Consider the following 26974-nt stretch of genomic DNA (forward strand, 5'->3'; position numbering starts at 1 on the left):
GTCAGTATGTTTCTATAGAACAGAGCATTAAACATTAAACCATCCTGAATTACTTTGTTTATCCACTGAATTATGCAGGAATTTTGAAAAACTGGTCGAATTTCCCTTTTAACACCTCAGCCACCCCAGCACTTTACATAGAAAACAGAATATGTGGATTTTCTTATCCAGTCATATACAGTATCTGTTTGTGTGTGTGTGTGTGTGTGTGTGTGTGTGTGTGTGTTGACTGTGTCTTCAGCAGACGGAGCCTGAAGGGTCTGACTCTCCTGGAGTGTAGAAGTCTGGAATGGGCAGCCCAGTGTGAAGAGTCACCTACACACACATACAAAAGGTGCCTTTCATATAAAAGGTAAAGGTAACTGGGACATTACTAACTCTCAGTAACTGCCAAACTCTCAAAGTTTTTCACTTCTTTACACAGTCTTTACTGCCAATCTTTGGCAGCTAATTTAATACTAATACAAAATACTAAAATAAATCTACTTCAGTGTCCATATTAGCCCATTTTTATTGTAGAAATCACAAGGACTTCCCCTTTTTACATGCACAAGAAGACCTCTGAAAGTATCTGCTGTACTGATCCCGGCATCTGGATTCTGGCCTTTGTATTAATTGGAATGAGATTAAAACAATTTTTGTCTTTTATTTTCTGTATTTGCTGAAACAAATCAAATGAATGCATTATTATGATTTGCTGCTGAGACAATGAATTCAAAGTACATTTAAAGTGTGAACCGCAACACTAAGTCACCTTATAAACTCTTCGTCTGTAATATCAGTAAATTGTTTTACTGCTGTTTGTGTGTTGTTTAGGCATTGTGGCTGTTGTGTTGTGTGTGTTACCTGAACATTGCGGTTGAGGCTAATAGCGGGGTAGTAAAGACCCTCCAGAGAGTCAAAGGCTATGGGACCCTGCTGCTCATCATTGATAAGGAATAACAGAATCCCTCGTGAAAAATCCAACAGGACACCCACTGTTGCTCCTTTACCTATCCCTCCATCCGTTCTGAGAGGGAGAGAGAGAGAGAGAGGGCGAGAGAGAGAGAGAGAAAGAGAACACAAAAAACTGAAATGATGGATTTACTTAACAATATTATGTCAAAGTTCTAAGCAAGTCTTAAGAAGCTTCTGATATACTTGATTGAATAATATGTGCTTAATAAATTCAAGTAAATCACACTAAACTGATTTGATTAACTGGATAACTAATTAACTGGATGGAAATGGATTTTCTTAGAAATTATATGTTAAGTGGTTCCACACAACTGTGTTAAGTAGCATCTAAGATCCTCAATTGAGTAACATGTACTCAGTGAATTCATGTAAATCACACACAAGTAAGTTCTAATTAACTGGACTGATCATTTTTATGTGTTATTTCAACATTAAACCTAATTCGGCTGTGTTCTACTAATCCAAGTAAAAAAAGAACATAAAGTTTATTGGTTTATTGGTTTAAGTTTATTGGTATAATTTCATTACTACTGTGCTGCTGAGCAGTTGAAAAATTACGCTCAGCAGTAGGTTACATAGTAACTTGCACGGACAGCCAACAACAATGTGGCTAGTCAGTTAACTGTGGATTGTAAGAAACATGCACCCAGTGGAAGGAAGGCCAGGGGAAAAGACAACATGAAGAGGGTCAGTACATCAAGCAAAACAACATGCAAATAGATGTTGCCGGGAGCCAATGGGGAAGAGGTTGAGTTTTATTCAACAAGATTACATAAGCAAATAAACATTTATGAAGTACAATTTGACAACTAACTTTAACTGAAACAGAGAGAGAGAGATTCTAAAATCTAAGTCACACAGACAAGTCAAATCATATGCAGAAATTAAAGGCTAATGCACCAGATGTGTCAGTACCACACACAATGCACAAAACAGAAATCCTTGTTTTTCATGACACGTTCTGCATGGACAGCTACTCTGCATTGTCCAGCATTGCTCAAGGTCTTTGAGCACTACTGAATGCCACATAGCGTATTGTTATTACTGTGTTATATTGTGCCAGCTGCCATTTGCTGCAATTTGCAGAAGGGGCTTAAGAGGAGTGGTATGCAAAACTACACCATGCGCTTCACCCGCGTCCCCCTCCTTTGTTGCTCTTTTGTTTCCGTTAATGTTTTGTTGAGTTTGAGTAGTGCGTATGTATTGTTTATATTATTTTAGGTTGGGCTGTGGTGAGATAGTTAGGGGCTGTGTGTCTACCAAAAAGAGGAACTGTATGGCTAGAAGTGACCTGCCTGCTTTGCCTGGCCGTTTTTCAGTGTGCCTTTTCTGCTGGTAAATAAAAGAGCACTTCTTGTGGCAGAAATAATGGCCTCTCCTGCATTTCCTTCTACACCAACGCCACAATATTAATGCCAGAACAGGACCATAGAAATCTCTGGTAGATGTGGCTTGAGTCAATCTAATATTTTAAAAGAAAATCAAGTTGTTTAGTTTTGCCTCATTCTTACATTGTAACTTCTATTTCAACTACTACCTTAAGCTATTTATGAAGACTTAGTTAGCTGGTACCAAATATAATAAATGTGTTATATGATTTCTAATATATGTTTATTCTACTAAATCTAAGTAGAGTGTAAAATGAAAAATTGGTTATCTTGTACTTGAGGTCAAGGTGAGTTTGAACCTGAGCTTACACAGAGGTTTTATTGTTATGTCGAAAGGCCAAGCACGTGCACAGACAGATCCCAGGGGGCTTGAGCCCCTGTCCCTTTGTCTACAGACTGTATAAGGGCCTTTGTAGTTGGTGTATAATAATAGTATTTGTTTTCTCTGCCATTCTTTAAAATCCCTTTAGACCACCTGAGGTTCTCCTCAGTAAATGCGACCTGTTACGCGTCCCCATAGCGCAGGAAATCCCACCAGAAAAAATGCCGAAATTCTCTTTAGGAAGCATCACATTCGATAATGTGGTTATTTTGAACAATAAATGTTGGCAACAAGGGGCATGAATAACTGGCTGCACCAAGTATTTGTGGGAATTAAACAGTGCAGTGAGTAATGCCACCGCTCTACAGGCTGGCGGGAGGGGTTCAAATTCCTGCATAGATTGTAATGCTAGTGCATTTTGGCTGCTTTGGGAAAAAGGTCTTAACACCATGTTTGGTTTTATCTGAAACATGATTATATTGTCTCCCTTGCTAAGAGTGATTGCAATATGTTGTAAATTAAAGTAAGTTTAATTCATGTGTATGCTGCCCTTTTTCCCCTTGAGCCCCTGCCCCCAATATGTCTGTGCACAGGCTGAGTATAGCTGCAATTTGTCCTATATGCTCAACCCCTGTGGCCTAATTCTCTCCATGGAATATAAGCTTTGTAATGACTCTTCGTACATTTTATTTGAAAATATTTCACACGTTCATTGATACAAGCAGAGAAATCAATAACACATTTGTGTCTGTAATGATTAGGTAGCATGAATAAAATACATAGAACAATGATATTAATAACTTTTATGGGTTAATAGATTCACATAGACACACATGCCTACACTGACACCCCTACAAATACATACATGCAGGAACACACATACCTGTTGGTGTGGGAGTTGTTGTGCATGAACCAGGAGCGGTTGTTGTCCACGTACATTGCCCAGGCTTTATCATCCTTTCCCAGCATCACGTCCTTCAGCACATCACCCCGTGCAATCCCAAATGCAGGGTCCGGATGGTTGTCATAGCGATCAATGGTTATCTCCCAGTAATGCACACCGCGGGAGAAGGCTGTGTTGCCCATGACAACGCGGTCATCATAACTGTTACACGTGACGGTCAGGTTATCATTGGACAGTATGATGTCAGGGTGGGCTGATGCAGGGTCAAAGGTGAACCAAGCAACTGCAGAAAAAATAAACACATACAAACTCACACATTATGTATTACCCACTGAACACTTCATCAGATATGTGTGATTTCTTTAGATTTATACTGGATGAATCATTACGACAGTTTGAATGACACGCGTTTATGACAGAGACAGACCAGTGCAAACACACATGCATACAAAGAAAACATACATACACACACCAGCAACTCAAAAAGACAGTAGCAGGAGGAGATGGTTATAATAATGATGAGAAAGAAGAGGAAGAGGAGGAAGAGGATTGTGTTTAAGAAAGCCATCCATACCTGTAGCTAGAGATTTAATATCACATGGGGGGTGTCCGGCTGAGATGAGAGAGAGAAAGAGACAGAGAGAGAGAGAGAAAGAAGGAAAGGGGAAGAGAGGGTGAGTGAAAAGGAGAGGGTGGGGGGAGGATAAAAGAAAAATATAGAGTGATAGAAAGGAAGGTTGATGAGAAAGAGGGAGGTAAAGCAGTTGATCGGGGAAGCTGGATCTGCTCAGTTATCTTTCACACTTCACACATTCAACAACAGTCATAAAGCCTTTATAAACATGACATAACACATTAGTTTAACATATTCTGTACTAAACAACTTATTTTTTAAAGCAGACGTGTTGATCGTCAGAGGTGGGTAGATTAGCTTAAACCCATACTCAATAAAAGACAATTCAGCTTAAGCAGAGGTACAAAAGTAGAAGCTGAAAAACAACTTAAAGGGGAATTCCACTCATTGTTTTAATTGTTGAGATGTAAACATCATCATTCAGAGGGGTTTGCTGTGAAACGATTCATTGTAGGGAAACTTGGAGATTCAGATTTTCTTTACAGTGGTGGTGATAGGAACCAGGGGTCACAATGTCTACAACACAAATATAGCCATTTTATTTACTATCTAAAACCACCAGTGAACCTACACGTGTCTTCTGAGTTTTTAATGCTAGTTATGGTAAAATAGTGGAAAATCGTAAAAAAAGTTTACTATGGGGATTATTTTGCTGTTTAACACCCACCATGCAACTCTCTGCCACAACTTGATATAAAAAAAACAATTTTAGGCTAAAATCTTACATTAAAATTATGGTAAACCAACGTTTTAGCCACCAGGCAATATAGTCATAACAATTTCATGTAGCAGCGTTCTGTGAGGGAGCTTTTAGGGGCATTACGTATTTTGGACATCTAGTTCCTATCACCACCACTGTGAACAATTCTGACTCTGTAAGTTTCACTAGAATGGAGCATGTCACATCAAACCACTCTGAATGACTTTATTTACATCTTAACTGTTTAATTATGCAGACATTTTGAAATTTCAGTGGAATTCCCCTTTAATAGCTATGAGCGTCTATCAGTACAAGAATTGATGTTTGTTAGGAGCTATTCTTCTCTTTTTTTGGGATCTTCCTGGTCTGAAATAAAATGTTAAATGTGGAAATGTTGAATAATAATAATTGCATTCATAGTTTTTGATAGTATTTTTCATGGTTCATAGTTAATTTTTCATTCATAGTTTTTTCGATAGCATGTGGCCTTAACTTCATATTTTCCAACTGATTAGATGTAAGAAAAAATAAATATTATAAAATATTGTATATGTGAAAACATCTAGGAGTATCATATTACATTTTTGCCATATCTAGTACAGATTTGTCAAAATTTTTTTGAATATATGTACATGAATAAATGTAACTAGTTACTACCCACCTCTGTTAATTATACTGGAATGCATTAAAAAACTGGGACTACTTTCCCCAAAAAAGCTAACATGGCTAACAATGAATGCGAGCTAGCAGGGACCATGAGCTTATCTGCACACTTGTAACTGACCCCCACCAGCTTTCATTCATTTTTAGCAATTTTGGGCAAAGCATTCCATTAATAAAGGCTTTATAACAACATTTTCACTTATTATGCTGCATCTTATCTCATACAGTCTAACAGGCAGCAGAAGCACTATGAGAAACAAAAGCTTATCCTGCGTTTTAAAAGTGAAGTATATTACATTTATTGTTTTAGCTTAGCAGCTACATACTGAACATCATCCAGCTTCCCTACTTATCAGGAGCCGAGCATATCTAATGGCAAAGCGACCAGGTGTGTGTGTGGGGCAGCAGGTTATGTAACTCACTCTCAGAGGTCTGCATGACCAGTATTTTGCTGTACTGCCCGACGCCGCTGGAGTTAAAGGCTTTAACGCGTGATTTATATGTGCTGTTGAAGTGAAGTCCATCCACCGTGCAGATAGTCTCCGTGCCAACGTACACTTCCTGCGGAAGACACACTTTGTGAGCATGCATAGTGGAGTACGTGCTTCTATATGTGCGCATTATTTCTTAAGTTTATTGTTACACTTCAGAGTCTTCCAACACTTTATTTAACCATATTTAATGGTATAATGATCTATAACTTATCTATAACAGACTCTCAGAATTGGCTACAGCAATCAGAAAAGAGCCGGGGTTCATCAGTCAGACTTGGAGCAAAAAAATGGAGCAGAAATCAGAACACAAGAACCTAGGTGCTTAAAAAAGAGCCTGGCCTGTTTAGAGAGAGCATGTCTGTGTAGCAGCCTACTAAGAGGTGTATAAATAGCAAGCTGTGGTAAAGAAGATCAAACATGCATTATATCATACAGAAAGACTATATGCCTACATTAAAGAGAGTGAATCAATAATGGTGTGTACATGTGGATGTTTGCTTGTGTACTGATACACACTACCGTATAAAAGACTGGAATCTCTGTTCATAAGTTTGAAATCATACCAGATAGATGTATAAAATCATGAACAGAGCTGTAGATGATTCCTTAAAGAACCCATATCATACATTTTTCCTATTTTCATTTTTCCAGGTCCACTTATAAATATATGTAGTTGTCATAATTCCTTCATAAAAACAGTCATAATTAGTTTTTACATAGCCATTTTCCAAACTCTCTTTATGACTTAGAATTAAACAGGCTGTTTTTATTGTTGAGCCTTTATGACAGATGTATTTGTATTTAAATTATCTCTGTTCTGATTGGCTGCCCTTTGTTATGCCTCATTTAAAAAGCAGTCCAGGGTGAAATACTCCTTACAACTTCAACATCAGTGGACGGGGCTAAACTGCTGTAGGTGTACATATGCAAAAATGTACAGTCAATTCAAAGCAAGCTGATTTGCAGGATAGTTTCCATTTACAGGCTGAATGGACTTTGGAGGTAAATGATGTGTTTTGAAGATTTAACAATGTTTGCACTGCACAGCAAACTAATGCTTAAAAAAGGGGGGGATTGTAAAAAAACTGGATATTATGTGATATTTACTGACTGAGAAAGCTGAGAAATTAAGAATGTTTAAGAAGTTATAATAAAATTAACTTCCAGAATGCCTCGTATTCCAAAAGTGGTGATCTCATGTCAAGGAAAATAATTTGAAAATAATTACAATAAGAACATAATTACGGCACATTATTAATTATTTAACAATTCCTTGTTGTTCTCAAAAGACTAGAAAAAGTTAAATGAATAAGACTTTTAAAAATACTTTCTGTTGTCAAATTTCTATTCTAATATTTCAAATTTCTTCTGTTATTCTAATATTTCAGATTTCTTCTATTATTCTAATATTTCAAAGTACACCTCATAAGTTAAATTTGAATAAAATGGCAACCATTATTATATTAACCCCTTCGATGGCCAGGTCCCACCAGCAGGCCCAAAGTTTTACTACACACTTCTAAAACCTAGGGACAGCTCGTTTCCATTTTAGTCTGTATAGTTACTGAATAATAAGCCTTAGCATGTAATAAGCCTGGTATTTTAAAGAGTTAAGTGATTCCAAACTTTTGTATGTGTATATGTGTATTTCTGTGTGTATATATGTACACAACACTCACTCTGAATTGCCCTCCACTGCCATCATCCAGCTCAAGTATGTAGCCGTCCACTACAATGGTAGAGAGCGGCGGTTGCTTCCAAGACAGAGTGGCACTGTTGGTCTGACTACAGCACTCCTCCAGCTGCAGTATTGGAGCTGCAGGGACTATACACACACAAAAAGTCATAAACTCAGAGCTGTTTCTGAACATTCAGGGTCCCTCAGCAACATCCTATGGGGGCAACCCAATCTTATTCTTTAGTATACAAGTAAGTAATGCTTGGAAAATCTCTGGACTTACTGTGCTGTTTAACAAATAATATTAAATACATTTAAAATAAGCACATGGTCAGGGCCACCTGGTGGCTCCGGGGCCCAGAGAGACTGCTTATACACGAATGAGCATAAACAAATCAGCATACATGCTCAAATTCACATGTTGTCTTACCCTTCATCTGAACAAAGTCCAGCTGTTGAATGGTCTGTAGCAGCGGGCCGCTGTCAAGGGTCAGGTCAAAGTCGCTGGTCATACGAGGTGTGAGAGTACCCTTACCCCACTGGCCCTCGGTCATGTGCACCCTACGGATAAGTGCATCAGAGATCTGCACACAAAGACACATATTTAAATGCCCATGTTTGGTCAAGTGTAGTGAAGTTTTAGTCAGTTTAATCATCATTATGACTCTAGATACCCTGCTTTTTACTTTAATTTAATACTTTAATAAGTTAAGTTACCTTTCTCCTGGGATGAACATACTGTACCTTTAAAACTCATTTCAGGTACACAACTGGACTTCAAGGACCATGCTATACTTTTAAATTACTCAGTATTTCCTCTAGTAGTTTGTTGACCTGCTGCTTTTGTTTGTCTATTCCAGTTGGTTTTTGGAAAGGTGTATTTATTTATAACTTATTCATACTTTTACATGATATTAGGCTTGTCTACCCACTAGTGTTTTCTTTCTAATGACACTGGTCTATGTTTCTATGTTTCTAACAAAAGTGGTGCTTCACATTCGTTCATATTGTGTGCTTTTTATTTTTATGGTAGTATACTGTGTAAAAGAATCTGGCTTAGGCTAGGTGACCTGCAAAAAGCCGCTGGGGTCATTCTCCTTGATGACCTCCAGACAGTACTCCATCAGCCCCGTCGTCTGCCTCAACTTCACCGTGCAGTGAGAGATCTGATCACGCACCACCTGATAGAGCAAAGGAAAGATAAAGATACAAAGAGAGGGAGAGGGGAGATATAGAAAGGATAGAAAAAAAGACAAGACGCAGTTGAACAGTGATGAAAAGTGATACTGAGCACAATAATTAATGCTCTCTCTCTCATTCACTCTCTCTTCCACTTTAGATAAATCAGTGAGATAAATCTTTGTTTCTGTCTAAAGGCTTGAATATCAGAATCTCCCTACCATTACTGGTGCTGAGGCTGGGTTGCTAAGCAACAGCAGGAAAGGCTCTTTGCATCCTCTTTGAGCAAGCAGTGTGTGTGTTTTCCTTGCGCATGTGTGTGTGTGTGTGTCTGTGTGTGTGTGTGTGCGTGTGTGTGTGTGGCTAAGACCATATAGCTGCTTCCTTATGAAAATGTACATGCCATACATTTAGGTGATGTCCATCCTTAATAATCCAAGGTCCATGATGGAAATCATGCATAGGTTTAAAATATAAATTGTGACTACCACTTGGAATCAAACTGACTACATATCTACAGCAGACAGAAACAGCATGTCTGCTGCGTATGTGTGCATGCGTGGGTATCTGCTTCCTCTCACTTGAGCCACTAAACAATTCTGGAGACCTAACATTTTGGTAACCATAGCAACAGGTCTGTGGCTCCATGGAGACCAAAGGCAGGAGCAGGCCTGAACAGAGTTGTGCCAAGCAGCAGCAGGCCAGAGCAATCTAAACCATGACAATCAAAGCACAGTGGTAAATAACACAGCGCAGCACAAAACAGCACAGCAGTAAACGGCAAAGAACGACACACCACAGTACAAAAAGACACAGCAAAACACTACACAGTGCAGCAAAATGCAATGCAAAACAACTCCATACAGCAATATCAAAAAACAGTACAAGAACGCACAACAAATTCACTGCATAGCACAGCTCAGCACAGTACAGTGGAACACAACGCAGCACAGCACAGCACAACATAAACACAGTACAAGAGAGCACAACACAGCACAATATGACATAGCACAATGCAACACTACAATGCAAGACAACACATCACAACACAGTACAGAGCAACATACCACAGCACACCACAACACAATACAATGCAACACAGCACACTACAACACAGTACAATGCAATGCATCACAGCGCACCACAACACAGTACAATGCAATGCATCACCGCACAACAAAACACAGTCCTGTGCAACACAACATGACACATCACAGCACAATGCAACACAACACACACAGCACAAACCATATACAAGAAACTATAACACAAAGCAGCAAAGCACAACACAAAACACAGTACAGAGCAGCACAGCATGACAAATCACTGCACATTGCAGCACAGTACTCAACACAAACCATCTGATTTCAGCACAACACTACACAAAACAAACACTGTACAACATAGCATAACACCACATAGCATAACACGACAGCATGACACAACATAGCACAACGCAACATAGTATAATACAACACAGCACAACATAATACAACACAGCACAGCACAGCAAAATATAGCACAGCACAATGCAAGACAACACAGCACAGCACACTGCAGCAAAGTACTCAACAAAAAACATCTGATTACAGCACTGCCACAGCACAACACTACACAAAACATACACTGTGCAAAACAGCACAACACAACATAGCATAACACAACATAGCATAACACAACATAGCACAGCACAACATAGCATAACACAATATAGCACAACGCAACATAGTATAATACAACACAGCACAGCACAGCAAAATATAGCACAGCACAATGCAAAACAACACAGCACAGCACAACATAACAGCACAGTGCAACACAACACAGCACAACACAGGCCAGTACACCTGCACTGGGAATCACAGCTTTAAACAACACAAGACACTTGCACTATGACCATCTCCACACAGTGTAACACAACAAATAATGTTGACACTAACTAGCAGTAGACAATTCATTCATTGTCTACTGCTAGTTAGTGTCAAGGTTATGAACATGGTGTGCACGTTTGTTTACCTTGAGTTTGTGCTCGTGCTCTTTGTTGACTCTGGTCAGTAGTTGAGCTTTTCTGCGGTTCAGTGCTTCAATCAATGCGTCACACTGAGCCACCAAGCAGGCTTCAAATTCAACTCCATTCTCCTGAGCAAGACAGACACACACATACACACATTTAGATTCAGGCTAAATAAAGTAATAGCACAGGTGAAGGGCAGGCAATGTGCACATGTATGAGAAGAGTGAGAATGCACTTTTATCTTCCTCTTCTCATCTTAAGCTCATGTTCCATCTCCTTCTTACTCTCACATCAAACATGTTCCATTGAATTTCCTTAAATCTTTTGTGTGTGTGAGAGTGGAACTAGAGATGGACCAATCAGTGTTTTTGGGGCCAAAAACCAATCACCAGTCCCCTTTCCACATGATCAGTCGATAGCTGATACCTATCGAGGACGGTGCTGGATGCTACATTAAAGGCACAGAAGATTTAAATGCACTGAAATGTACTAATTTTTTACATGTACTGAAAAAGACTAAAATGGCTGACATACGATCACTTTGTTGTTTTGCGATTTATTTTTATTTTCAGTCCCTGCCAAAGTTGTAGGTCATGAAACTAGTGCAGTGTAAGCTAAGCGAAGATTAGCGCTCTGATGCGCTAACGTACTAACAAAAATGAATCCTCAAAGCTTTGAGGACAAACTGTTTTAATCAGACAGCGAGTTTTCAGTGAAACAGGAGCCAAATACACTACATGGATGCAAGTATTGGGACACCTACACATTCACATACAGGAGCTTTTATGACATTGCATTGTAAATACATAGGCAACTTTTGCAGCTATAACAGCTTCTACTCTTCTGGGAAACTTTCTACAGATTTTTGGAGTGTGTCTGTGGGAATTTTTGCCTATTCATCCAGAAGAGCATTTGTAAGGTCAGACACTGATGTTGGACAAGAGGGCCTAGCTTGTAATCTCCGTTCTGGTTCATCCCAAAGGTGTTTGATGGGGACTCCTAAAAAAAACACTATAGCACTATCCCTCCTCCACCAAACTTTACAGTTGGCACAACTGCAGTCAGGCAGGTAATGTTCTCCTGGCATTTGCTGAACCCAGACTTATCCATCAGACTGCCAGATAGAGAAGTGTCATTCGTCACTCCACACTTCCCCTGCTCCAACGTGCTTTACACTACTCCATCCAACGCTTGACATTGTGCTTGGTGATGTCAGGCTTGCATGCAGCTGCTCCACCAAGAAAACCCGTGCCATGAAGCTCCAGGCCAGAGGAGGTTAGGAACTCTGCAGTTATTGAGTCAGCAGAGTGTTGGCGACTTATATGCACTATGCGCCTCAGAACTCAGCAACCTCGCTTTGTAACTTTACATGGTCTGGCACTTCATGGCTGAGTTGCTGTGGTTCCTAAATGCTTCCATTTTTCAATAATATCACTCACAGTTGATGTAAGATGGAAGAAATGTCAGAAACTGATGGGTCGTAATGATTGCATCCTATTACAGTACCACACTTGAATTCAGTGAGCTCTTTAGAATGACTGATTCTTTCACAAATGTTTGTAAAGGCAGACTGCAATGCTAGGCGCTTGATTTTATACACCTGTGGCAATAGGACTGAACGAAACACTTGAATTCAATGATTAAGAGGTGTGTCCTAAGTGGAACAGTACCTGTATGTGCTGCACCATGTTTCTGAGCTGAACAAGGAACTCTTTGGCCTCAGTGGCTCGATCCGACAGAATGTTCAGTGCCTGAGAGAGCTGCTCCTGTAGACAGAGAGAGACAGAGAGAGAGGTTAGATAAATGTGTTTCTGTCTAAAGGTCTGAATACTAGGATCTTTTTGCTGTCCCTGGTGGTGAGGCTGGATTGGGACATTGAGAACACAGCACTGCTGTAGTGATATGAAGTATTACTGTAAACTGTGCTAAAACTGTAAAAAAAGTTTTCAAGCACAGACAAGAGGTCAAAAAAATTGCTTGTATACTTTTTTAGAAAACCTTAATACTTTACACAACCATTCGTTTACACTAAACACTGTATAAGCCATGTGCACTTCTACAGATATTAGACTTCACATACATCTTATACCAGTATTACAGTGGCCATTTATTGCTACAGAAGTATAAGCCCTTTGTAATTAAAATGAATTTATATGCTTATAGAAGAAATCACATAAGAACGTTAATGCAAAAGGGAGAGGACGACAGTTTTTCAACTGGGATGATTTTATGTTTCTTTCTGTGACAGCAGGGGGGTGGCTTTTCTTTGAGAGCAAAGAATGAACAAACAGAGAAAAACCCCCAAAACTATACAGGCTTGTGGATGCATGCCCCAAATCTCTAAAGGCTTATGTTTGTGTGTGGGTGTGTATTGATGTAAGTTTGTGGAATGTAAGAGCAGTCCATGGGGGAGTGGACAGGAAACAGACTAAGAGAGACTCGAGTGACCCTGTGTTTTGTGTGAGTGTGGGAAGCAGGAGTGAAATACAAACATCCCAGCTTTACTACATCAACCAGCAAGAGAGATTTCCCCTTTTTCTCCAACTCACCTTGTCAGGAAAATCAGAGCACACAGTAAAAACATTGTGATTGGTCAGAGGCAGAGGTGGAAAGTGATGAATTACATTTACTCTTGTCATCGTACATTTTTCCCTTTTACTGTACTTTTTAAGAAGAATTAAATCTGAGAACTTTTATTTCATTTAATTTATTATAAAGTATTTTAGCTTTTTTATTTTCTAACTATATAAATATTTTATATCAAATGTCTGATAGTAAGCAGTTTTTTTTAAAAGGCAGAACAAAAAAAATAGATTTAATTAGTCAGTAATGCATATGTCTTTCAGTGATTGCCAAGTACCTTGTTAGAAACTAGGATGCATTATAATGTAATCTAAATCTTACACATTTTAAATAAAGATGTGTAAATACTGTGCACTGGTAAGACATACTGTCTCTCAGGACACAAAACTTTTATCCTTGTGTTAAATCACGTTTGCTCTCACAGGTTATGTCCTATTATACAGCCAAGCCAACCAAAAGTGTTCTGCTACTGATATAATGTCATGCTTGTAACAATAGAAGAACTCTTTATGGTGCTACACAGACCCAATTTTCTATATAGATCCATACACAACACATTCTCCATCAATCTGAACAGCTATTTCACCATGCAAAGAACCATTTAAGTATGCAAATGCCTCTTTGAGTGTTCATGGCTCTATTCAGAACCCTTGATCTCTTTTAAGAGTGTACACAGGATATTGTGGATCAGTGTGCATGGAAAAGGCCACCAAATTATGAAAAGTAGAGCAATTCACAAGAATTCCAAAGTGTGATCTCTGAGGGAACAGAAAGGCTAAGAGAGAGAAAAACAGCAGAATGGCACGGGGCTCTGAGCCTGAGCTTGGTGTTCTTTTATAGCTAACCACCGTATTCTGACCGCGCTATGCTGCAAAACAGAGCTTGAATGCAATTTGGCCAATTTAAACTGACTTCTCTTCACCACACCACGCAACACTGATTTTTCTTTCAGCACTGCAGGCTTGTGCACTGCTACTAGCATTGCACTTTTGTGAGATGAATAGACATTACAGCAGCATCCTCAACTGCTGAAATGTTTACAGGCCATGAGTGTGTCAGTGCATACAACTGACATGAACAATCCCAATCCACCTCATCAAAGAACAGGATTAGGATAAAGCTCAGGATAAAGGATTGTAATGCAGATTCAATCTGTTGCTGTCGTTCATCACACCTACAAAAGTGCAGTGCTAGTAGCAGTGAGCTGAATATACATTACTGTCTCATTCTCAAGTGCTGAAGTGTTTACAGACTATGAGTATGCAATCAAATCAGATCAATATCAAATTTCATGCTTTTCTAAATGATCTTATGATCCTCGTGCCCTGGCTCTGCCACAGCACTCAGCATCACGGGCGAGGTTAATCATTCACGTAAAGAGATAAAACCATGTGTGTGTATGTGTGTGTGTATCAGAGCTCAGCTGTATCAGCACTCTCAGAGCAGGAAAAGGTGATGACTGCTGGTTGTTGCTGACATCAGTAAAATTGTCACCATTCTAAGAGGACTCAGGAGTCATTCTCTCATCATATCTAATTGCTTTTGTGGTGGGGTGGGGGTGTTGGGGGTTCAGTGTGTAGGTGTACAGTTTATGAAAAAGAGTGAAGTGACAGAACATGCTGTGCATAAATAATTCACTGCAGGGCGATTAGACCCGTTTAATTACACTCCTTTTCTTCTGCTGCAGAGAGTGACAGGAAGCTGTCAGAGCTGATTACGCTGCGCCTGCAGCTTCAGACCCTAAAAGCTCAACCAATTACATTGCTCATGCACCCTGCTCAGACCAATCACACCGCACACTGCTCTAACCTGCCCACATCTACACTAACACGAACAATCTTATCAAAGATCAGTAAAGGCTTGCAATGTGAATTCAATCTGTTGCTGTTGGTCATTATACCTACATACAGAAACAATACTGAAGGGGCTTGAATTTCTATATAGGATTGAAAAATAGAAAAAAATGAACACTATATCAAATTTTATAACCATATTGGTGAAACACTCCTCTGTCCCTTCCAATGGTCTCTCATCTACTGTTTCATGAAAATCACTGACAGTGATCAACACTTGGCATGTAGGATTAGCTTTCTGAGTAATGTGGGCAGGGAGGGGGTGGGGCTTATGATACGCATGCTCATGCTCAAATCTTTTATTTTCCGAAGTCACTTGAGGGGTTTGCAATTTTGATTCCCTCTAACAAAAGAATCAGAAAAATATATATGAGAACTTTTATTTATCTCAACCAAACCAATCTGTGCATATAATCAGGGCTCTGTAGAATCAAAATATTTTTAACACGTAGAATATAGAAAATCGAATCCAATCTTAACCTCAGAATTGAAAAATCATATTGACTCTGAAAATGTGTATCATTTCACCACTACATAACACACTATATGACCATACCATATCTCACACTGTACTCCATACTGTAGTACAGTTTTGGGCAGGTGCTATAAGGCTAGTGGAGCTAACAAGTAATAGAATCTCATACACCAATTAACAAACTGTATGCCTAAATCATCATATTTGCCTCAGACAATATAGAGCTGTGGTTTCTGACAGTCTATGAACATACTGTTATCTATAAAAGTGGCTGCTACTACACTTTGTAGCTTTGTGATGTCCTTTATTAATTTGTTTTGGCTGACTGACAACATTTGAGGTAAGGGGAAAGTTGGGTAAATTTGACTTTTTGCAAAATTATTCCTCTAACAAGCACCATACACATTGACTCAAGAGCAGGATTAACTCCAGGAATGGGACTGAGTATTGCTGATGATCTCTTCTACAGGGCTCCAGATTGTGACTAAATTGGTCGCAATTGCAGCCACAATTATTAATTTGCGAATAATAAAATGAAATAAGTCGCCAGTGATGACAGGTAGCAACTTTGGATTATTATTATTTTTCATGGGTAACTATTTATTACTATTGTTTTGCATTTATTACTTTTTTGTTTTTATATATTTTGTTTTAGCATTTTACATCTTAAAACGTAACTGACAGGCTATAGTGTCTCATGGACACATCCGCCTATCAAAAAAAAATGCCTTTGTGCTTTCGGGATTTCAACCAGAGTAGCAAAACGTGACAAACAAAGCAGATGAGCTGAGCTGAGCTTTTTGCAGTGAATGTCAGCGTGTAGAAAATGGTGAAGTGAAAAATAGCAGATTTTTCACACAATCATCTACTCAACCCTAGTCTGACTCAGCTAGGACCAGTAAAAGATGCACACGAAGATGTATTTGAACAATCGTCCACTTTAAGCACTTTATGCAAGAACACAACCACAGAAACACGTTTCAGCACTCCTTGGCTTCAGGAATTTGTGCGGCTCAGGTATGACAACATGAAGCAGACTCTATTGCAAATTCTGTTCAAAAGCCAGTGGCTCTTTAAGCTAATTTTTTGTCTGGAGCCTCCACAGTACACACTACCAAACACAGGCCACTTTTCACATAGCACTTCGGCAAACTGAGAAAAGCATAAAACATTAGGATATATCTTGCACTGTGAAAGCACTGAATGTACAAACATTGTGGCTGAGTTTTGACAAGCATTGTCCAGCCCCAGGCTGGAACACTGTACTGGTCTGGCACTGAAAAAAGTGGCATATGTAGGCCTGAGGCCATAGCAAAACTACAATCTGTTCAGAGTTAGAGAGCCAAGTGTGCAAGTTTTTTAAAAGGGGCTCCCAAAGGATTCTGGATGTGATTGTAACATTTTGAATGCTGTTATTTGAACATGAAGTGTAGCAGACTCTTCAGAATAAACCAGGATACTTGTTACCATCTAAAATTTGAGTCACACCAACACAGTCACAGCAACAATGTATAATCACTGTTATATCAAAACCTCTAGCTTAGTTTTTTGTTTTATTTTCTTTGTGTTTCATTTTATAATAAAGGTTTCCCACTATAGATGAAAGATGAAGAAGTCTGTTACATTATGAATCTTTATTCCAGAATGCCCACAAACTTAATATCTACATGACTATAGACTTACACACACTTCCTCAGTAAATACACTCCTACAAATACTGTCACTCATAAATTCACAATTTCATATGTTAATAATGCAAATCACAAACGCTATTATGCTCAGTGTGCATAGTGAGCAGTCTCACTTATTAAGTCTTTGTTATCAGCAGGATTTGACTGTTAGTGTAGGAGGTTTCTATTCTAGCTGCTTAACTCGGACCAATTCTTGGCTGTTTTTGCTTGATTCTATATATTTATTTATTTTTTGCTCAGATCTGATTTTCTTACCTTAATTTTTTCTCATTCGAATTTGTAAGTGAATCATATTTGCCATTACTGCGAACATACCTCTGCCCTGAAAGTACCTGCATGAGCACATTTTATCATCAAGCTAGCTGCTGCTGACACTGAATGATGAAGACAGTGATATGCACATATGGCATGAAGTGTGATGTAAAAACACTGCAAGACACATAGTGTCATTGATGTGAAGCACCAAAAACTATTTTAGTGCTAATAGCGGCTGCTTGTGGAGAATATTCCACCTGCTAAATGTGTGGGAGTGAGTTGCAGGTCAGGTCCATGAGGTGCATCAAAAACAAACAAACCAACATGAATTCTGAATGTTCCATCATGATCACATGACCATGTATAAAATATGTATCCAGTCTAGGAGTACATATGAAAGTGGGTGAAACATGATTTTAAAAGATCAGATTTTTGTGTTCACAGTCCTGTGATGTGTCAGATTTACGACAAAAAAAAATCTTATTATGCCTCCTCCATCTTGTAAGGTGAACGTAGTCTGTTTTCTTTCAAAGATTCCTCAAATGTCAAGGGCTCACCAGAGAGTCCAACATTTTCTTATATACTCATAACTTAAGATTAATTCTGCCAGTTTGCATTGTTTCCCATATTAATATTATACTGAATATTAAGACTTAAGATGTTGATGGGATTTTAAGTGGTTAACCCTTAACTGTATGTGGCCTATTGACAATCCCAAATTCTAAAAACTTACATTTTAGTTTCACAGTAATTACTGAATAGTTTATAGTGGCTTCTGAATAATAAATCTTAAGATCAATAACTGAATATTGAGCATGTTGTTATTCATCTTAAGACTCAGAAACTATAAATTATTCAGTAGCTGCTATGAAACTACTGGACTCACGTGTGGGTCTTTGCAGTTGAAGATTATAATTAGGCAGAGGACACTGGACCTAGAAAACCTGTGTGTGCGTGTGTGTGTGTGTGTGTGTGTGTGTGTGTGCCTTGAGCTGTGCAGCAGGGAGGCTGTTTCTGGCTCTGCAGTGATCCTGCAGATGAGTGCTGTCCCAGCAGAGAGCTGTCACAGAACACACTGATCCATGAGACGGAGTGAAATCGCAAAAATGACAGAAAGAGATAGAGCGGCTCTCTAGCCATTCCCCCACTGCTGTCGAGTGTGCTATTTTCTTTCTTTGTCTTTCCCCATCTCTTCTTTTTGCGCCTCTACAGCACCTGGGACCACTCATATCTGACCTAATTATTCCACAGCAGCTCTGAACAGTCCTCAGCTAACCTTGAATATACGCTCTGACATGAAAGATATACAACAGAAACTGTAGATCCAGAGAAAAGCCTGAGCAAAGAGGGTAAAATAGCTGTGAAGAGATGATCAGGGAGGAGGGTTGGGGAGGAATGAAATGATAGGGTAAGGGAAAGAGATGGGGGATGCTTTTTTTATCTGGCCATCTGCACATGGTCCTCTACAACAATAACATATTTAAGAAATGAAGTACACATAAATACAGAATAAATGTGCATCAGTCTGAAGTTGGCACATAAACTGCATCAGTTTTGTTATATTAGAATCAGCCATAACAGATTACAATAATATTCAACAGCGTGCACTCATTTGACCGCAAAAAATGAAAGTAAAAATCCAACAAAAAAACATTTGATGTATTATTCAGAGATGGCACGATACCATTTTTTCTAATCCGATGCTGTTACTAGTATTAAAACCATTAGTGTTGGTTGATCTCGATATTTCTTCTTTAAAAACAGCTAAGCTTTAAAATGAGTGATTTTTAATTGAAGCACTTCACTCACATTTTTTGGAGAGAATCTATACAAGAACCTATTTTGGGTTCCTGAACAAACTTTTGCAAATTTTGTTTTTCTGAACAAACATTTTTGGAAATGAGATGTGTGAATGTGAAAAACCTTTTTAAACAATGTAAAGATTTGATACCAATTGAAGTTTTTTGCTAGAGCCATAATTCTAAGCCAAGAAGTAGAGCTGCATCAATCATGCATTTTTATGGCCGATTAAGACGATGATTTATTGCCGGCAAATTGGCTAATGGACGAATTATAGGTCAATTTTTTTAATCCTGTTTTGGGAGCCTGAACCTCACACTGTTTGGGCTGATTGACACGTGAAACACACTAGCAAAATGCCAGTACTTTGCAGTAAAATGCCAGTACTGGAGTAAAAATCCTTTACTGTTAGAGTGTATAATTGCCATGGCAACACTTACTTTCTAGAAGTGCCATCTCCATGTTCTAAAATGAAAACAATACTTCCCACTTCCATTACACAGACAAGCACACTGAAACAAGCTAAGCTCAAAATGTATCTTCTCAGCTTTATTTACAGCACTGCTTTCCATTTCATGCTCATCAGAGAAGCTAAACTGGTATACTGGTGTTTATGGTTACAATGAAAAGGGGGGTTATATAGGCTATTGTCTGTGTTTATGTGTGTGTGTGTATGCATGTGTGCTTGATCTTGCGTGCAGAGATTGGTCAGTGCACATGAGTGTGAGAATTTGCTCTGTGCACTTTTCAACACTAGTGTGTAGAAGAGAGAGTGTGTATTAAGTAGTGAATGTTTACAAGTCCCTGATAATGAGATGAATACACACACACACAAACACACACACACACACACACACACACAGTGTGACCTTTATCACTGAATCTATTAGACATGATCAATACCAGATAACGACCTCCTCTTTTTCCCTGAGCTGCCCCAGTGTGGAGGTTCGGGTTAAGCCTGAGCCCCGTAGAAGACAAACAGGGTGCTTTAGAGAGAAGCTGAGTGTTGCATTCTGGGAAAAAGCCAACAATGACTACGGCTCTGCAGTGTCTCCAGAACAGAAGCCCTCAAGGCAAGAGTAAAGGTGAAAATAAAAAAGACATTCACACAGCTTTTCACAAAGCAAACAGGCCAATCAAACACATTTTATGACAGTCCCACTAGATTCAAACATGTAAACAACATAAAAAACATAAAAGACAAACAGTGTCAGCCAGAGCTTGAGCTTAGAGCTTGCTGTGTCTTGTGTGGTTTTTGTGTGTGTGTGTGTGTGTGTGTGCGTGTGTGGGTGGTTTGTGTGTCCTCAGTCAGACTATGGAAAAAACTCTCCATCATGAATTGGATTCCAATTCCATTTTCAACTCATCTCTTATCTAACTAAAGTAAAAATGAGACACTGACAAATACACACACACACATACACACACACACATACACAAAGAAATATAAAAATAAACAACTCATTCTCTCTTATATTTGTTGCAAAAGGTTTCAATTTGCTAACACTTCAGGATATGGCCTGCTTGATTTATATACCTCATTTAAATCTGCGAGGAAATCTCTTTTCCTCTTTGTCCCGCTGTGGGCTGGTCAGAATGAAAGCGCTACAAAGCTTCCAATCAATACCCTATGACACTCTCTGGCATCACCACCACTGAGATAAATCTGACTGTTCTCATAATTACCTTGTTGCGCTTGTGTCATTCCCCACTTTCTTAAAGGTACACCTGACCTTGTTTTGAGTCATGGATCATTTAGTGGAGTGCATACATTGTCTTCTAGTGCAATTTCAGACAATTTACACATCTCCACTGTCGATTATAATCCACAATAGTCAAACTCAAATAACTAAATAAATACCAGTCCAGACACAAATAATACCATTTGCCATTACCATTTAAAAACGCCAGCTGGCTGCCCTTTACATTGTGTGAACAGTTTGTGATGATTAATAATCTTGCTACATTAATGTATGTTAAAGTTAAAGCAGAATTCCACCAATTTTTCAAAGTTTCTACATACGTCACCTGTTGAGATATAAGCAGTCATTGAGAGTTGTTTGATGTGGAAATGGTGTATCGTAGAGAAACTTACAGTCGCACTGTCTACAACTCAAATATAGCCAAAATGACCAGTGAACCTACATGTGTCTTCTGAGTTTTAGATTTAATGTTAATGATGATAAAATGGTGGAAAATCTGAAAATCTGTTTCCTTTGGGGGCTATTTTGCCATGGAATGCCCTGCATGTACCTCTCCACCATTACGGGACTACAGTTAGGCCAAAACCTTCTCATAAAAAAGTGTCTCACATAATAGCATCAGACAGCATATTGATAAGCATTTCATGTATGAGCTTTCTGTGAGGGAACTTTTAGAAGCATTAAATGTTTCACATGTTTGGTTCCTATCACCACCACTGTGAACAATTCTGACTCGACAAGCTTCTCTGGAATGGAGCATTTCACATCAAACCACTCTGGATGACTCTTAACTATCTAATTATGCAGAACTGTTGGAAAATCTGAGGAATTCTCTTTCAAGAATGTCATTTCTTTCTCTTATAACACGATACAAGGTTTTCTTATGACATAACTGACCTGAAAAACTCCCTAATTAGGCCCATAGCCTACAGAAGATGCACACATGCTTTATGTTGGCCCCAGCTTAGCATGGCCATGGGAATCTGATACATCGCCACGACAACAGGCCCCACAGACAAAGGATTCCATTGTCCCCTGAGGAATAACAGGATACAACAAGCCCACTCATACACACACTCTCTCTCTCACACACACACACACACACATACACAAAAGATACCCAAAGGACACACAGTGACAGCTGTGTACCCCAGTCATCAGAGTCTGTGTGTCACTCCTGAGTATGATTTTCCCAGGACATATACTCACACACACTACACACACCACGGAGTGAACACCAAGAGGAGAGAGAGCCTTAAGTCTTTCCCCCTGGGTGGGTCCTTCGGCCCATCTGTCATACCCAAAAGCTCTGCTGTACACTTTCTCACACGCAGACAGTGTTACGTTGTGTGTGCGTGTGCCTGCGTGAGTGGGTAATACTGCAGTGCTTCTAAATCTGTTCCCTTCAACTCCCACACATTATCGCAATATGGGCTAAAGAGAGTGCATAACCAGCCTCACACACACCTCATACACTCACCCACACATCCTTAATCTACCCTTTGTAGAGTGGAGTCTTCAGCTGTGTCACCTCACTCTCAAAATAACATCCCACAGTCAAACAGGCCGGATAGGCATGTGTCTCCCACTCTACACACAGATAGCAGTGTCTAGGCACACACACACGCTGAACACTGATGAAGTCAAAACCTTCAGACAAAGATTGCTCACGAAGATGATATAGAGAAGAGGAAGAGAGAGGGGGGGGCGGTATTCTGTCTATATAGTGGTGCTCCTTGTTGCTAAGTCTCATTACAGATAAGTTCTTGCTTGCAAACTAAACTGTCACAATTACTTGATTAAAACCGGTTACTCAAAAATGTATGTTCTTAATAAATTGGCTTAGTAATTAATTTGCATTTTGAATACTAAACAGAGCGTCTGGGGGTCACTGTAAAGCCATTAGCCTTTACTGAAGGATTCACTGTAAAAAAAAAAAGCTTACAAAATCTGGAATAGGTCACCTGCTTGGCTGTCACAAGACCTATGTTTAAACAGAGCTGGCCTAAGTGGTATTAATCCCTGTGTGGGAAGTGAACACCAACACTAACTTGATCATATTAAAACACTGAAATTCTCATAGAAGCACTTGCAGAATTCGCATTTTCATAGTGGTGGTACTCATGCTACTTATTAAGTGAACGTTTCTGAGGTTAACTCTATTTTATAGTGATATGTAACGTGGTGACAAGTTCATAAAATGACTCGCTCAAAGTAACATTACTGAGTTCTCAAAATGTCATCAAAAATGACCCAAAATACATTAAATTTCAGTTGGACAGTTTAAAAACAGAAACACTTTTTTATGCATTTTTGCACAGGCGACTTGTATTTTGGAATCTTTGAAAAGCTTTGCATAATTTATTATTGTTCAGTTAAATCTGTTCAGTTAAGACTGTTTGGTTTTTTTTTTATTTAATTGTCAAAATAATTGCTAGGTTACTCAGTTGGTCAATTGATAGTGACAGCCCTATCGCACACACATACACACAATGTTGACAAAATACTAGTAAACTAGATATTGTTACAGACTGGTCTGCCTCAGTTTGACCTAAATAATTTACACTTGTTGGATTACAATGAATATCTTAACTCCCCAAAAACACCCACAGACACATTAATCTGGAAATATGATTGGTCAGGATGTTCGCAACACCAAGAAAGAATGTTGTGATTGCTGAGAAAGCTGATTTGTATATTGCAGCTTTCTGCAATATCAATATCGCAAAGGCCAATGTCACTATAATGATTAACAAATGGAATACTGCACAGCCCTAATACACACACACACACACACACACACACACAGAGTGGAAGAGCAGCATTTTACTGCTCTAGGCCAAAATCATGCATCCCTTTAATGTTACCATGGAGACAAGTACACATATCCCTTTAACATCACCATGGAGACACAGTTCCCATAAGGAACAGGTAGAACAGTCCTCTAGTAATGATCTACTTTCAAAGTTACACCAGCTGAAGAACAAGGAATATCCTGTTCATCTGACACAGCTCTTATGGAGTGACCAAGAAACACTTTCTTCTCAGCCTGCAGTGAATCTGCTCTGTGACTGAAGTCTTCTAGATCAATCACAGGGCATTTGTAATGAGATGATTACAGATCTGAGGGTTATTATCTTTCATTCACTCAGATAACAGCGCTTCCCTTCCCTGTCCGCTCTGTTTGGTCTAAATCACAGTTCGCTCCTTTTCGCTCGTGCTCTGAATTTTAACACGAACAGTGCCACCGCCTCTGCTCTTCACTGCCACATTCCTGTCACAACTTATTAAGCGGTGAACACTCTGAGTGCCATTCCACCATAGCACACTAGTGACCAACAATCACACCCTCAGAGGAATTCTCACAGTGGCCATCTTGACAGGATTCTTGATGGAGTAGAGAGATTCTGCACAGTGAAATCCCCATTTCTGAACCTGAAAGGTATACATTACCTTCTATAGAGTGAAAAAGAGCCCAGTCTAGGACAAGTGTAGACCAGTGGGTCTCAATCCTGGTCCTAAAGTACCCCTGCTTTTCACAATTTAGTGTTTTTCTTGCTCTTGGACCCCTACTTTAACTCAGGAGAGGCCTGCTGATTAGCTGATTAGTGGGATCAAGGGTATACCAGAACCAGAGCTGGGAACCACTAGTGGAGAGTGATGTACACAAGTTTAACTGTAAGGATGCAGTCATTCAAATACTAAAGAAATTTTTCATATTCTGTGAGGTTCCTTACAGTCTGAAGACCCAATCAATAAAGCAATGACAAGAACACAACATATTTGCCACCTTCCACTGTCACATTCTCCTAAACAACACTTCTGGGTTCAGATTTGGAGAATCCTTAAATGCCAAGCTCTTTACTTTCTGTGAAGAACCTCTCCTGGGTTCTTCACAGAAAGTAAATGAAACCTTAAATGTGCCAAAATGGCCACTTTATCAGAAACATCTACTTCACAGATCTACCTAGCTGGTGTACAGTTAGAGCCTGTCTGTTGCCATGCTAAACTTGTGTTAACCACCCTCTAGACCAGTGGTGTCCAATTTTATCTGCAGAGGGCCAGTGTGGCTGCAGGTTTTCACTCCAACAAAGCAGGAGGTCACCTGATGAAATGTTTAAAGACTAAGACCGACTGATTAAACAAGAGGAATCAGGTGTGCTTCAGCTTGTTTGGTGTGAAAACCTGCAGCCACACCAGGTCTTCTTGGATAAGATTGGACATCCCTGCTATAGACCTTCATCAAGAAACAGTTTCTGACCACAGATCAGCTTTTTGATGGATATTTGTGAATTGTCGAACACTCTCAACCCAGCAGTGACAATGATAGGCGTAACAAAAACAGGAACGTGTGACTGGTCCACTCATACCATCACCTCACACCCTGCCATGCCACTGCTGTCACAGCTGTTTTGAGAATGGTCTATACCATCTCGTCAAATTCAGCAGGTCTGTGGTGAAAAACTGCCCACTGCTGAATGGTGGCTGATAGAGTGTGTGCATCACAACAGAGGGGCCACATTTAGTGTCTGTACACCTAGATAGTGGACCTTAAGGTGGGCCTCACAAAGTGGCCAGTGAATGGAAGCACAGAGTTGGTGTTTCTTATAAAGCAGACAGTGAAAGCGGTCACAAGCGCACTTCCAGCCATTCATCCTACTGACATCCGCTTCATCCTTCACGCTCTGCTCCGCTCCTCACCTTGTGCAGTTTCCACATGGCCCCGAGTGCCTTGACCTCGTGCGCGGAGTGCCTACCCTCCTCCAGGCACTGGTAGCAAACAGGCGTCTTACACTGCACGCAGTACATGCTGAGGTTCTCCAGCTCGTGCTCCGTGCACGTAGAGGTCTTGCGCGGGCTCGCGCGACGGCTGATGCGCCCTTGCGCGGGTGGCACGAGCCGGTGCTTGGCGAGCGGGCCGCGCGGCGGGTGGCAGCGCACGCGACACGCGTCGCAGTAGAAGACGTCGCACTGCTCGCACAGCACCGTGGCCTCGCGAGGGCTTTTTTCGCAGAGCTGGCAGCGCAGCGCCGCCGCCTTGCTCTGCTGGTAGCGCTCCACCACCGCCTCGAGCACCCGGTTCTTGGGGAAGCCGCGCAGGCCGCGCTCGTCCAGCGTCAGGCTGCGGTGGCACTGCGGGCACGTGAGGCACGCGTTGCGCGGGATCATCATCATCATCATGGCGGGAGGATGAGGATGAGGATGAGGAGGAGGAGGAGGCGCGCCGGGGGCGGCCGGCGGAGGCAGCAGGTGGTGCTGCTGCTGCTGGGGGGGCGGCGCGGCCGGCGGGAATACGCGCACACCCGTTGGGGGACTTGGGGCACGGCGTGGTGGGCGCGCTTGCGAAGCCTCCGTACGAGCCATAGCCACTGTCCGCCTCGCTGTACAGGCTCATCTTGTCCAGGTCCAGGTAGTCATAGTCGGACGCGGCAGAGCCCGAGGCGCGAGCGCTCTGAGGCGACTCAGCGTCCGGCGTCTGCACCAAGATGTTCCGCGCGCACGCCAGGCAGATGTTGTGCGAGCACGGCAGGATGATGGGCTCGCGGAAAAACGAGCCGCAGACCGGACACTTCAGCTCCTCTTCCATCTCGTCCATCTTGGCCAAAATAATGAAGCTCGGGATGAAAAAAAAAACAACAAGCGCTACCGTCACCGTCACTCTGCCTCTGTTCCGCTGC

At 40.4% G+C, this 26974-nt stretch overlaps 1 protein-coding gene across 1 annotated transcript; it reads right to left on the reverse strand.

Annotated features, from left to right (window-relative positions):
* On the reverse strand, positions 1-26974 carry trim9 (tripartite motif containing 9). The gene is given in 11 exon segments (XM_036574618.1): positions 1-315; positions 847-1009; positions 3551-3854; positions 5991-6129; positions 7742-7887; positions 8171-8324; positions 8811-8921; positions 10936-11058; positions 12604-12699; positions 25998-26600; positions 26602-26974. Coding segments are annotated over 11 exon segments (2208 nt in total). The 5' UTR covers positions 26893-26974; the 3' UTR covers positions 1-237.

This window comes from Colossoma macropomum, unplaced genomic scaffold, assembly GCF_904425465.1.
Source record: "Colossoma macropomum unplaced genomic scaffold, Colossoma_macropomum, whole genome shotgun sequence".
In the NCBI taxonomy this organism is placed as follows: domain Eukaryota; kingdom Metazoa; phylum Chordata; class Actinopteri; order Characiformes; family Serrasalmidae; genus Colossoma; species Colossoma macropomum.